Source organism: Cupressus sempervirens, chromosome 11, assembly GCF_028749045.1.
Source record: "Cupressus sempervirens isolate cs-2001-9-10 chromosome 11, ASM2874904v1, whole genome shotgun sequence".
Taxonomy (NCBI): Eukaryota; Viridiplantae; Streptophyta; class Pinopsida; order Cupressales; family Cupressaceae; genus Cupressus; species Cupressus sempervirens.
The window spans coordinates 5,884,552-5,899,103 of NC_143128.1; the positions used below are offsets into that span (position 1 = coordinate 5,884,552).

General features: G+C 34.3%; 1 protein-coding gene across 1 annotated transcript; it reads right to left on the reverse strand.

The window, feature by feature from the left end:
- Positions 1 to 646: 646 nt before the first annotated feature.
- On the reverse strand, positions 647 to 1,841 carry LOC149527952 (uncharacterized). Its single transcript, XM_089811206.1, has 3 exons — positions 1,469 to 1,841; positions 1,209 to 1,275; positions 647 to 1,109 (listed from the first exon to the last, which is right to left on the reverse strand). The coding sequence occupies exons 1-3, from the start codon at positions 1,839 to 1,841 to the stop codon at positions 647 to 649; spliced, it is 903 nt and encodes a 300-aa protein (XP_089667332.1).
- Between the last annotated feature and the right edge of the window lie 12,711 nt (positions 1,842 to 14,552).

The following is a 14,552-nucleotide window of genomic DNA, read 5'->3' on the forward strand; positions in this document are numbered from 1 at the left end:
GAATAATAATATATAATCGAGTAAGACTATTTTACACATAAGACTAAAATGAACAATTTTAATAAATATAAATTATTATTCAAGTTTACTTAATTTTATTTTTATTATTATACTTTAATTCTTTTAAATGTTTTTTTAATTATTTTAATTTATATATGTATCATTTCTATAATAAATATTACATATAATTTATGTCTACATGCATATAGTGAATTAAGATATATCATCAATTTTATATCTACATACAGTTAATAACGAAAAATATCAGATAAAAATTATGTTTACATACATATAATAAAAATATAATTTTAAATTATTATTAATTAATTATGAAACAAATAAAATGACTCTAAATTAATAGTATTCAACCTTTATATATAAAAATATATATATTAGATACGTATGCTAATTTATATTCATGAAAAAAATTAATATGCAAAAGATTTTTAATCAATGTAGTGAAGATCTTTTCTTTCTAGCTTAGATTTCAACATTCTTCTGTAGGTTAAGATTTTAAGATTTTTCTGCAGGGTTTTCCATGTATTTAATAATTGTAATGTGGATGAACTCCTTGCAGAACCTCCTACTAACAATGGGGAGGTAGCTCCAATAAAAACCTAATGAATAACAATAGCCAAACTCTACCCTAACGAAAATAGGACATATGCCTCCTGTCGTTCCTTTTAAAATTAGCAATGGCTTCTTTGACATCATCATAGAGATAAGCCCCCTTACAGAATCCCTTCATCCTACATAGCTCAGTATCCAAACTATCATCCTCCTCCAATGGAGTTACCAGAAACCCATTACAAGGATGATGTTTAAATGTAGAAGCATTACAGTCCACAATCACAACATTCTTCACACTAGCATATTCCATGTTCAAATCCTTATTCAGAACACCAATATCCTTACACAGGCAATAATCTTGGCAAGAGTCTCTATAAAGTCTGTGGTTGAGATGAAAACCAATGTCCAACTTATGAAGAATAGGATCTACCTGTTCCCGAGTATAACGAGTATAGAGAACAATCTCATAGTTTTGCTCCAGCTCAGCCAAAAGATTGTCCAAACTAGGCCTCTTCTTTACATAAGTCATGCAAAGCTCTCTAGAGATACAAACCAGAATAGTGAAATCATGCTTGATAAACTCCTTTCTCCTCTTCACCAAATTGTTCATCAACTCCAAAACAATAATATTCTTTTACGGTGCTATTGCATGCAATTTACGTTGACGTGCACGTAAAAACTCATACTTCAAATTGTTACAATCACCTACAAGAAATACACATTTGAATACATATAAATTAATTCAAGATATTACAAGATATAAATTTAAGTTAGTCTATTAATTCTAGAGATGAATGAAACCCTAATTATTAAGGATGAAGGAAAAAACTGACAACTAGAAAACTAAATGCAAAACATTGTGCAGGTAAAAAGAATTTTTAATGTTATTCCAACACACCTACGGCCAGATATATTTTGATGGTCTCTCTCACATCGTAGGACAACACTGCAATTATGGAGAGATCTCTAATGCAGCACAACTCTCGATCATTCAAGTCCTCAGAAAATGGTTTCATGGGGAAGGCATTTTTTGGATGAAGTTTATAGCTTGCAAGATTATCATCCACAATTATGACATTTTTGAGGACTGTGATGTCTTTGACGTAGCCATCTTTGTTAGAGAGGAGGCAGGAGTCTCTGTAGAGGCGGATGTCTATATTGGCTTTGTGAATAATGTTGATTTGTAGCTTGTCAAGAATGGCGTCTGTGTATTCTTTGGTGGCCGAGGTGAATATTATTATGTCATAGTTTTTTCTTACCAGTTCTGCCATCAGAAGGTCTATTGTGGGTCTCTTCTATATGTAGTATGTGATTGCACTTGGCGCTGAGTGCTCCTAATGGCCTCTCACGGAGATTGTGTAGTCATATTGGGGGATGACTATGGAGCTTGCAGAAACAAGGGATTTCTCCAAATCTAAGACTATTGTTTTCCATTTGGGCTTCTTGTTCTCGTTGCTGACCATGATTTTGTATGATGAGTGCTCTATTTCTTAGGCTTTTGCTATCTCAATCAATTTCAAGCTATCTTCAATGGTGGATAGGTATTCTATGCTGACATGAAACTCCGTGCTTATGTTCATATGGATCTAAATGGTATGTTTATATTGATCTAAATGATAGGGTGATTAGTCGCAACCCCTCCTAAGTATTTCCAATACCAATACCTATCATTATGATAATAAAAATAATAACAATGGTTCGAGCATGTTAAGAAACATGTACAAATATATAATGCTTTATCTTGTTTTACTAAATTTTACCTAGGTTGAGAACTGTTTCTTCTAACGTGAGAATACTGTGTTTTACAAGGAGATTTTTTTTAAAATTAGGGTCTATTTGATTAGGGGAATAAGAATATGGAATAGGAATACACATTCTGGAATTGTTATTCTAGAATAAAAATAAGAATACTTATTCATTTTCTTGTTTGGTTCAGTCAAAATTTGATGGGGAATTACGGATCTAAAAAATATATTCTAAAATAAATTCATAGAATTGCAAATGCTCATTTTTGGGCTAAAATTGCAATACGTATTCCTATTTACTAGATGAACGATTTCATGATTGAGATATTAGAAATGATGAAAGTACTCCAAATTTTTTAGAAAAGATGCTGCTTTCAAGTTCGAGTCACCCATTTGGACCATGCTTTATTTGTGGGTACCAGAGAAGAGTAAGTGGGGTGACATCAGGTTGGGATGGTGTACGTAAGAGTCTTCAGATCCATTGCTCATCGTAGTACATCATGCATAGAAATTACTTAAAGGTGAGTTTGGAAGTTATGACGTACTGAGGAACCCTTAATTGTTCACTATCTTATGTAAGACTAGACATGATCCAAGTGGCCATGTAATGTTGCTTCTAAATTTCTTAGCTACTATGCCACTCAACATGCTCATAGTAGCACCCTTCATAGTAATTGATCACCTTAAAATTATCAAACATCTCCTAAACCTTGGCAGATGAAATAAAGATCATAGAACTATCACGACAAGCTAAGGATTGGGTAAGTTGGTTATCTCTACAGAACACATCACCGATGGATATGAGAAAAATGAAGATGAATTGTGCCTCACCTTGATCACAAGAAACTAAATCCACAAAAGATTAGTTGTTGCTTACATGGATAAATAAGGAGATTGTACATGGATAGTTCAAGACCATATAATAAACACTGAAACATGACATGAATCACCAAATATCAAGAAAGAGGAACAATATGACAAATGTCAATTTCCTCCACAATGCCAGTCTCGGTTAACTCGAAAGGATAGGCTTACCTCATACATATTAGGGCACTTGATTTGCATATGATATAAGATATATCCTTAGCGGTTAAAGTATGAGTATATTAGATGTAGTTAACTTAAATCATATATATATATATATATATAGGATTAAAATTAATTATGAATTTAGTATCAAGTTTTAATGTTCTTATTATTATTGAGAATAATTATTAAAGGTATTATTATTATTATAAGAATTATGTGCCTTGATCTTTTCCTCCAAGAATGTTATTGTAGGAAAAGGAAGATTGATTTCAAATTTAGAGGGAGATTGGCATTCTAAAGGAGTTTTCCATTTCAATAGATACAACATTGAAAGAAAGAGAGAGCAGACAGAGGAGATGGTTTTGTTAACCTTTAGTGATCTTGGATGTATTGATTAAAAGGGAGTAGATTGTATTGAAGATGGATTCTCCAATAATCAATAAAATTATAGAAGTCAAGAGCATTGTAATTCTATTCCTTAGAACTATATGGGCCTACCTGTGTATATCATGAGGAAGTGACTGCTTCCAAATGACTATCACTTGTATTTGTAGAAGTCATTGAAAGGTGATGATCTTCAATTTAAGTTAATCTATTATGATGGATATCTTACAATTTCTATTCAGATCATGATAGATTATACTTTGCATGGTGGATGTTTATATGGTACACATTATGCGAATGTGAATGAACATACCTTATAAACACTTTGAGTACATGGTGAATGGTATGAAAATTGATGTTCAAAAGGCCATTACATAGAGTACTTGGTGAATGTCAAATAAGTTGACTTTATGAGGTAATTTCTCATAGTACTTGGTGAATATCTTCCAACATGACATTCAGGAGGCCATTACTCAAAAGCACCTAGTGAATGTCAAACGAGTTGACATTAGTGAATGGGAAAAGAGTTGGCTTTCTAATATGGTAAGTGGACCAAGTTGTGGTGCCAAAAAAATGACACCTATTTTTTTCTAGTTTTAAAAAATGCATACGTGCTATAGCATGTACATGCTTTCTAAAACAAAACAAAAATTAAAAATGGGCTGCAAACCCATTGCCCATTTCATTTTCACTCCATTTTGCAAGGATTTCATAGCCATAGCGCATACATGAGTTGAAGGAATTGAAGATTTTTACCACGCGCTTCCTCAAAATGCCTCCTCGTCATCAAAGTTCAAGATCAAGATCACACCATATGTTTTCTACCCTTCTTTTTGCATTGTTTTATATGTTTTTGCATTGTTTTGTAGTTTTTTTCAAATTTTCTTCAAATATGTTTATTTATTTAGATTGCAATTGGTTTCATATTAGGAAATGTGAATAATGAACTGAAAAATACCCAACAAGATCAAAACAAAAACCCTCAACAAGATCCAAAGGAAAACCCTCCACAAGATGAGAATCAAAATCCTCCACAACAAGAACAAGAAATTTTGCAGCCTGCACTGATTGGAAGACCTCCTCCTGGCACATAAGACAACATAATAAATGAAATAGAAAGAGAGAAAAATGAATTACAAGCACTCATTGGTAGGTTGAAAGCTTGTGGACTCACCAATCCAATAAGAGGACAATTGGCATCCTCCCTTGAGTCCATTATGACCCATGTATCTTCTGTTAGTGGTTAGTTAGATATTTGGTGTGTTAAGAGGGAGGAACAAAAAACATATTATGCAAACAAATTATCATATCAAGATGTAATATATATACCAAAAGGTAGCATTTGTGCATTGTTTAGAAAGCCTAGTGAACAAAATATTGTTAGAGAGACAAATAAATGGTTCCCCATCCATTGGTGCATACATGATGGTATTAGAAATAATTTTTGGGATAGATGGTGGATGATATTTGATGCCCCTGCTTGCAATAATCATGAGGTCCCAATGTATTTCTTAAGGAAATTCTATTGTGAATTTGTCCTTGTGGAGATCCCCAATTATTTTGATATATTAGAATCTCAGGGTAGAGGTGGGATGTCATCATTTGAGAGGCCAGGGCATGTCATGACCCTAATGTAGTTAGGGCATTTATTGTCAAGCCACAAGGTGATCATGTGATTATTCCTTCAGTTGTGAAGGAACATGTAGAGGCTATCACTATAGGGACTATTAATGCTTTGACACAGACCCTCATTCATTGAACAAGTCCATTAGTTGAGGAGGAGCCTTCTGTGCGTCATGATCACATGTGCACATCATACAGATCCTTATGCACATTTGGCAGTCATGCTGGAGATACTATGAATGATGGGCTAGTCACTGATCAGTTCCTGAATGAGATATTTGGCATTGATGAATAGGTAAATTACAATTATAATAAACTAATTTGATTACATTTCATATGTATAGTGAATGACTAATTAATTAGCATGTATTGACATTGTTCAAAATTTAGGGTCAGAGTGTTGGTGGCCGTAGTAGAGATCCCCCAACCCCATTTTTCATCCCGTCGACGAGTCCAAAGGTATTTATCAATTTAATAATTTAAATTTATACATATATTTATTAATTAATTATATGAAGGATTGACAAAAAAAATTATGCATGTGCATCACTTCTCTTACTAGACCATCGATATTCACTAGGGACTCTGAGCCTAGGTGTGGTATGAGCTTTGCAGAGGTACATTTGTTTCATGTTAATTTAATTAATTTGATTATATATTTTTTATGTTTCATGTTACATGTAATGTGTATTGTATGACATGAAGCTCTTGACATCTGGGACTCCTCCTCATCTTCGGCAGTCCATCGATCATGGAGTGGCTATAGCTATGGCTAGTTTAGAGCCATTGACTAAGGTATGAAATAATTTTCTTGGTTCTAGTTGTTGTTTATAATAGTTAGTATCAAAATTTCTAATTTTATTTATAAATGATTATATTGATTGAATTTTTGTAGGGTATTGTTACACCCGATCATCAGCGAGCCTTTGAGGTGGACTTGCAAAGTGACTATTTGATGGCGGTAAGAAAATAATTAATTTTGTGTGTGCATATATTTGATTTCAATTTATAATAATTATTGATTCATATCTACTTTGTTTGCATCAGCTCGAGTTAGAGAAGAGCCTAAACAAGAGGACGAGCGGGCGTTTGAGGAAGATCCCATCATCTCCGTCCACACAAAGATCGAAGACCTCGAGAGATTTTTTTCCTTCCCCTCATGGGAAGGAGAAGATATAGTCAATAGACACACATGTATAGGCATCAATCAACATATATATTGGATTTTATGTTAGTGGACATATTCGATATACATTTGATGTATATATGACATTTGATATTTGATGTATGACATATATTTGATGCATGACATTATTAGACTTATGAATTTATTGGTGAATATATGATATGTTTGTTCATGTATGACATAATTGGTTATCATAATATATTATGTGTTTGTTAATGTATGACATTATTAGTTAGCATTTTATATTATATGTTTGTTCATGTATGACATTATTGGTTATCATAATATATTATAAGTTGTTCATGTATGACATTATTGGTTATCATAATATATTATGAGGTTGCATGGGTACTTGTACCCACACCCCTGGTACTCGTACCCACGTACCCAAGTATCAGGTACACATATCCCAAGTATCGAGTACTCACTGGAGAGCATCATAGCTAAGAACCTTGATTGAGATTTTTGAATTATTTTTTTCAGTTTTTTTGTTTGTGTATTAGCTCATTGGTTATCAAGCTTAATTAAATACCTTATTAGTTCAAAACTTTGATAGAATATTGATTAACAATAAACTTTATCACTTTTCAAGTATAAGTTTATCATTTCCAATATGTCATAATCATATGATTTATGATCTTATTCATGTTTAAAGTTTTCCTTCTCTGTTATTTGTTTTCAATCTTAATTCAATATCTAATTAGTTTGAAACTTTGATACAATATTGATCAACAATAAACTTTATCAGTGTTAAATACACAAATTTATCATTTGCAATACGGCATTATCATATGATTTATGATCTTCTTGTTCATTTTTAAAGTCTACCTTCTATGTTATGCATCTAAACATGAATCATAAATTATTATTACAAACATTTAAAAAATCTAAAACTGAAAACAATACATTACACTTGTAAAATTTATCACTGTTCTTGATTTGAAAAATCATTGTCATGACTCATAAATTCAAGTTTTCTATAAATATAAAAGTATAATTAAAAATAAATTTTGACATACCCAAGTACCCCCCTCCCCTATTATAAAAAATAGTTATACCCGTACCTTAAGTACCCCAAGTACCTCCATCCCCATGCAACCTTGTATATTATATGTGGATCTTGGTATTTTCTCTACACCTATGTGGTCTATAGGATCTCTTGCTACTTAGGAAATCCCATGACCTTGCCCAACCTCCTCACTAGGTTAACTGATCCAAACTTGCAGCATCACTCCCTTACTCTTCTAGGAACACTATCCCTCCAAAGGTTTTATAGATCTACTAGGGTACCACAGAACTCCCCAATCCAACCAAGGTTTCCATGATGTCCTAAGTTGTTATTGAAACACTTTTACTATGCTTGAATGGATAAAAACAATGAGTTTGTATCCGATCTCAAGATTTCTTCACAAAAGGGCTACAAGGAGAGCCCCTAATTAGGCCTCCACCTAGATTTCTAGGGCCAATAACTCCTTTGTATTATGATGTAGGAGCATCTTGGGTTGCCTTATTATCCTGCTCATTTTGTTCACCTAGTAGTTCCTTCATGTGCCTAGCAATCTTTCATGTGCCTAGCAATTCCTTCATGTGCCTAGCAGTCCTTCACGTGCCTAGCAATTCCTTCATGTGCCAAGTTCTTGTAGCATTCCTTCATGTGCCGAGTTACCCAGTGGATGTCGAGTGATTCTTCATGTGCTGAGTTACCCAGTGGATGCGAAGTGATTCTTCATGTGCCGAGTTACCCAGTGGATGTCGAGTGATTCTTCATGTGCTAAGTTACCCAGTACATGTTGAGTGTCAGTATTTAGATGTGATTTTGCGAGCTGACTTGTGAGATTTATTTCATTCGCAAAATTTATATTAAGATCTTTTCTTGGGATAAGTCTAGACCATTTTTGGGTTAGTCTTCCTCTAATGTAATGTTATAGAATGTTCTGTAAGCCATTTTGGCAAGTATAAATAGAGAGTTTAGGCTTAGAGCTAAGTAAGTTTTTTGGGAAGAAATTTTTTGAGGGATTAGAATTGAAAGTGCGAATTTGTTGTTGGATCTTTGTAACTGAATGTATTAAATTGGTCGTAACCAAGAAGGCCTCATAGCTAGGCATGTATGAAGATATTTTGATGAATCAATAGAAGTATTTTCATCTTCTCCTCCTTTGGTTGTTGTCCATTTGTGTTTGCTTCCATTGTGTTAACTCTTGCAGGGTGGTTTGGATAGATGGAGGAGCCCTTGGCCCTAGTTATTCACCCCTTGCCTACGTTAGGTGGTATCAGAGCCTGAGGTTCATCCTTGTGGAGATTGGATCATGTAGAACCCTGATTTGGATTTGGTTGTAGGGTGGAAGATCTACGGATTTGGCCTATAACTTGTAGAGGGTTACGATCTTGCAGGAACCTAATTTGTAAAGATGGTTCATGGTAGAGAAAATAATGTTGATAATGCTATATTGGATTAGTTGAGACAAATTGCAACTAGATTAGATGCTGTGGAGATAGCCCAGAGGAGAGGAGCACATCTTGATGATGTAAGTGATGATGAAGCAGTAGCACCAAACCATAATCCAAAATCTGAAGGAGATCAAGATGAGGAAAGATTGTTGAGAGTATTGTCTAGAGTGAATTCAAAGCCTGTTGTAGAAGTTGTTCCTTATGATGGAAAATTGAATACCAATGCTATGGTGGATTGGATCTCTAATATGGAGAAGTTCTTTCAGTATGAAAACACTCCTGATAATAGAAAGGTGAAGATAGCAGTCACTAGGCTAAAAGGTCATGCATCTCTATGGTGGGAGCACTTGCAAACTGATAGAAAAAGAAGAGGAAAGTTGAAGATCAGAACTTGGCCAAAGATGGTGAACAAGGTAAAGAACAAATTCCTTCGTGCTGATTACCATGTTAACTTGTTAAGAAAGATGCAAAATTTGAAGCAAAAATGCATGACTGTGAAAGAGTATACTGAGGAATTCTATAGACTGGACATTAGATCTGGACATGTGGATGATGATGTTGAGAAAATTACAAGGTACATTAATGGATTGAGATCTAGAATACAAGATGAAATAATTCTTGTGAAGTTGGAAAGTGTAGAAGAAGCATACTAGTATGCCTTGAAGGCTATGGAGATCTTAACAAAGAAGCATGAACAAAGACAAAGAGGTAGAGGTGGTAGATTCCAGAGAGGCAAAGGTAGATCTTTTGGAGAAAGTCGTAGATCTAATAGTTCTATGCAGGATAAAGGAAAATTTGAATGGAAGAATGATGACAAAGGAAAGACTAAATGGAAAAGTGGTAATTCTTACCGAGGAGGCACTAATTCTTACCAAGGAAGAGGTAATTCTTATTCTAGAGGTGGATCTCATGGTAATTGTTTTAGATGTGGTAAAGAGGGACATAGATCTTTTGAATGTAGATCTTTTGAAAGTAGACAAGGTAACAAAAATGCTATGATTCAAGAGAATGATGAGGGTTCACCAAGTGGACCTGAGGCTGGAGAAAATTTAATGGTGAGAAGAACCTTATGCAATAAGGGAAGTGATGAGGAACCTATTTTAAGGAGAATTCTTTTCAAGACAAGATGTAAGATGGCTGGAAAATTTTGTAAAGTGATCATTGACGGTGGAAGTTCTACAAATCTGGTATTAGAAGAGCTAGTTACAAAGTTGCAGTTGTAGAGGTTGAAACATCCCAAACCTTATCATGTTTCATGAATCAAAGATGAGCATAAGATATTGGTAAGTGAGCAATGCCTTGTGAAGTTCAAAATTGGACATTACTTTGATGAAGTTTTCTGTGATATTATGCCCATGGATTGTTGTCATATTTTGTTGGGTAGACCTTAGCAATATGATAGATATGTTGTACATGATGGAAGATTGAATCAATATACTCTTTGGGTAAATGGGAAGAAACAAACATTGTTGCCTTTGATTGAAGTTCCAAATAAGGTTAATTGTACTACTATAAAAATTTGCATAGTTAATGGGAAACAATTTGAAAACCAAGTTTTGTTAATGAAGACTAAGTGCTAGAAAACAATGTTAACCGAGTACCAGTCAGTGGTGATCGAGTGACAGATGGTAGCATTGACCAAGTACCAAAAGAGATTGTAGAGTTATTGAATTAGTATAAAGACATTATTACTGAAGATATTCCTGATGGTTTACCTCTAGTAAGAAGTATAATTCATTGTATGGATTTGATCCCTGGAGCTAGTTTGTCAAACAAAGCACCATATAGATTGACACCTGCAAAGAATGAAGAACTTAACAGACAGGTGCATTAATTGTCGCAGAAAGGTTTGATCAGAGAAAACTTGAGTCCATGTGTTGTACCTGTTGTATTAGCACCTAAAAAGAATGGAGAATGGAGAATGTGTACTGATTCCAGAGCCATTAACAAGATAACAGTGAAATATAGGTTTCCTATGCCAAGAATGGATGACATAATGGATTATTTGAGTGGAGCAAAGTATTTTAACAAGATTGATTTGAAGAGTAGCTATCATTAGATCAGAATCAGAGAAGGTGATGAATGGAAGACTTCTTTCAAGACAAAATATGGTTTGTATGAATGGTTGGTTATGCCTTTTGGTTTGACTAATGCACCTAGTACTTTCATGAGGTTGGTGAATGAAGTTTTGAAAAGATTCTTGAGTAAGTTTGTGATTATTTATTTGGAAGATATTCTGATATTTAGTAAGACTAAGGAAGAACATCTTGAGCATATTAGGCAAGTATTGCAGAGGTTGAAAGAGGAAAAGTTGTTGATTAATCTAAAAAAGTGTTCTTTTATGCAAGAAGAGATTGTGTATTTGGGATTTGTGATTTCAGCTGATGGTTTGAAGATGGATCCTAAGAAGGTTAAAGCAATTTTGGAATGGCCTACACCTGAGAATGTAAGTAAGGTAAGATAATTTCATGGTTTGGCTAGTTTTTACAAAAAGTTTATAAATAATTTCAGTGCTATTTATAATGCTATGACTAAAACAATGAGGGGAGATAAAAAGGAATTCAAGTGGACACATGGAGCTGATAAGAGTTTTGAGACTTTGGAACAAAAGGTTGTTCAATTACCTGTATTGGCTTTACCTAATTTCAACAAAGTATTTCAAGTTGAATGTGATGCAAGTGGTAATGCAATAGGAGCTATATTAAGTCAAGAAGGTAAGCCTATTGCTTTCTTTAGTGAAAAGTTGAATGATGCTAAAAGGAATTATTCTATGTATGATCAAGAGTTTTATGCTATTGTTCAAGAATTGAAGAAGTGGAGACATTATTTGATGCCTAAGGAGTTTGTGTTGTATATTGATCATAAAGCTTTACAATACTTGGAAAGTCAACATAAATTGAATCAAAGACATATGAAGTGGGTTGAGTATTTGTAGAGTTTTACATTTGTAATCAAGCATAAGAGTGGAGTTACTAACAAAGTTGTTGATGCATTAAGTAGAAGATGTTCTTTGTTGACTGAAATGAAGGTTGAAGTTCTTAGTTTTGATGAGATGAAAGAGTTATATGATGCTGACCCTAATTTTTCTGAGGCATGGAAAGAGTACAGAGCACCAAATCTAATAGATCACATAAGTAAGTATGATGAGTATTTCATTCAAGAAGGTATGTTGTTCAAAGGTATTCAATTGTGTATTCCTAGAAGTCCTATGAGGTTGAATTTGATTATGGAAAAGCATAGTGGTGGATTAGTTGGACATTTTGGAATTGATAAGACATTGAGTTTACTGAAAGAGAAATATTATTGGCCACAAGTGTATAAGGATGTTTAGAAATTTGTAAAGAGTTGTGGAGATTGTCAAGTTGCAAAGGGAGTGAGTCAAAATATTGGTTTGTATACACCTATTACTATTCCCGAGAAACCTTGGACTGATATTAGTATGGATTTTGTTCTTGGATTGCCTAAAATGGTGAAGGGGTATGATTCTATATTTTTTTTAGTGGAAAATTTTTCTAAGATGGCTCATTTCATACCATGTAAGAAGACATCAGATGTAGAGCATGTTGCTAAACTTTTCTTTAAAGAGATTGTGAGATTGCATGGAATACCAAGAAGCATTATTTCGGATAGAGATAGTAAGTTTGTTTGTTTTTTTTGGAAGACCCTGTGGAAGAAGATGGTTACTGAATTGAAGTTTAGTTCTACATTCCATCCAAAAATAGATGGATAGATAGAGGTTGTGAATAGAAGCTTGGGTAATTTGCTAAGATGTTTAGTTGGGAATAAACCGAGTAATTGGGAGATGGTATTGGCACAACCTTTATTTGCATATAATAATTCTGTGAATAGGAGTACAGGGAAGAAACCTTTTGAGATTATTAATAGAATGCATCCTAGAGGTATATTAGATTTGAGAGATGTTGCTGGTGAAGAAAAGAAAAGTGCTACAGGAGAAGAATTTGCTGACTTTATGGAGTCCTTGCATAAAGAAGTGAAGTTGAGGTTGGAACAAAGCAATCAGAAGTATAAGAAGAATGCTAATCAGTCTAGAAGACACAATAATTTTGAAGTTGGTGATGAGGTGATGGTTCATCTAAAGAAAGGAAGATTCGTAGTTGGAATATATAGCAAGTTAAAGATGAATAAATTTGGACCTTGTAAGATATTGAAGAAGTTTGACAGTGGTAATGCTTATTAAGTGGAGTTATCTGATGACATGGATATATCTCCTATATTTAACATTGCTAATTTGTATAAGAATCATGAGTCAGAGGATGAAGTTGTTATACAAGATGATTATCCTAAGAAACAGAGTGAGGAAGTTGAATAGATATTGGATCAAAGAGTTGGCAAGAGTACAAGAGGAAAAGATTACTATGAATATTTCATGAAGTGGAAGAATAGACCTATTGAAGATGCTTCATGGATATTTCAATTTGAGTTGGATTCAGCTCAAGTTTTCTGATGTAGGAGCATCCTGGGTTGCCTTGTTATCCTGCTCATTTTGTTCACCTAGTAGTTCCTTCATGTGCCTAGCAATCTTTCATGTGCCTAGCAATTCCTTCATGTGCCTAGTAGTCCTTCATGTGCCTAGCAATTCCTTCATGTGTCGAGTTCTTGTAGCATTCCTTCATGTGTCGAGTTACCCAGTGGATGCTGAGTGATCCTTCATGTGTTGAGTTACCCAGTGGATGCGGAGTGATTCTTCATGTGTTGAGTTACCTAGTATATGCTGAGTGTTAGTATTTGGACATGATTTTGCAAGCCAACTCACGAGATTTATTTCATTTGCGACATTTATGTTAAGATCTTTTCTTGGAATGAGTCTAAAACATTGTTGGGTCGACCTTCCTCTTATGTAATGTTCTAGAATGTTCTATAAGCCATTTTGGCAAGTATAAATAGAGAGTTTAGGCTTAGAGCTAAGTAAGTTTTTTGGGAAGAAAAGTTTTGAGGGAGAAAAACTGAAAGTGTGAATTTGTTGTTGGATCTTTGTAACTGAATGTATTAAATTGGCCGTAACCAAGAAGGCCTCACAACTGGGCATGTATGAAGATATTTTGATGAACCAATAGAAGTATTTTCATCTTCTCCTCCTTTTCTTTCCGTCCATTTGTGTTTTCTTCCATTGTGTTAACCCTTGCAGGGTGGTTTGGATAGCTGGGGGAGCCATTGGCCCTAGTTATTCACCCTTTGCCTATGTCATATCAGAGTTTCAACACCTCTAGCCTTAATAAAAAATTATACATAGGACCCATGCTCAAGGATTTTTAGGGTCTTAGGGTGCCTATAGGTCAAACAACAAAAATAGTAAAATTGAGGGTTTGGTAGGGTTTTCTTGGTTATCTGCTATCTCCACTTTTAAGACACCTTCCACACTTCATCAAGAATCCTCCTCCACAAGTTAAAACCTCCTCATACCCCTCTTCAATACCTCAAAATGGAAAGCCTTATTCTTCAAGCTTTGCTCTCAAGAGATCTTTCTTTGCTGATAGTCCCTAGTCAGGCATTGCCTAGCTCACCTAGGGCTTGGTCAAAGAATTTTTTGCACTCACTTTTAGGGCCCT

What these genes read in the sequence shown, in the direction of transcription:
- LOC149527952 (XM_089811206.1), bottom strand. Translation starts at nt 1,841, where the DNA reads ATGGCAGAACTGGTAAGAAAAAACTATGACATAATAATATTCACCTCG. An exon ending in CAAAATATATCTGGCCGTAG is followed by an intron (nt 1,276 to 1,468) that starts GTGTGTTGGAAT and finishes TATTTCTTGTAG; the next exon opens with GTGATTGTAACAATTTGAAG. An exon ending in AAATTGCATGCAATAGCACC is followed by an intron (nt 1,110 to 1,208) that starts GTAAAAGAATAT and finishes TTGTATCTCTAG; the next exon opens with AGAGCTTTGCATGACTTATG.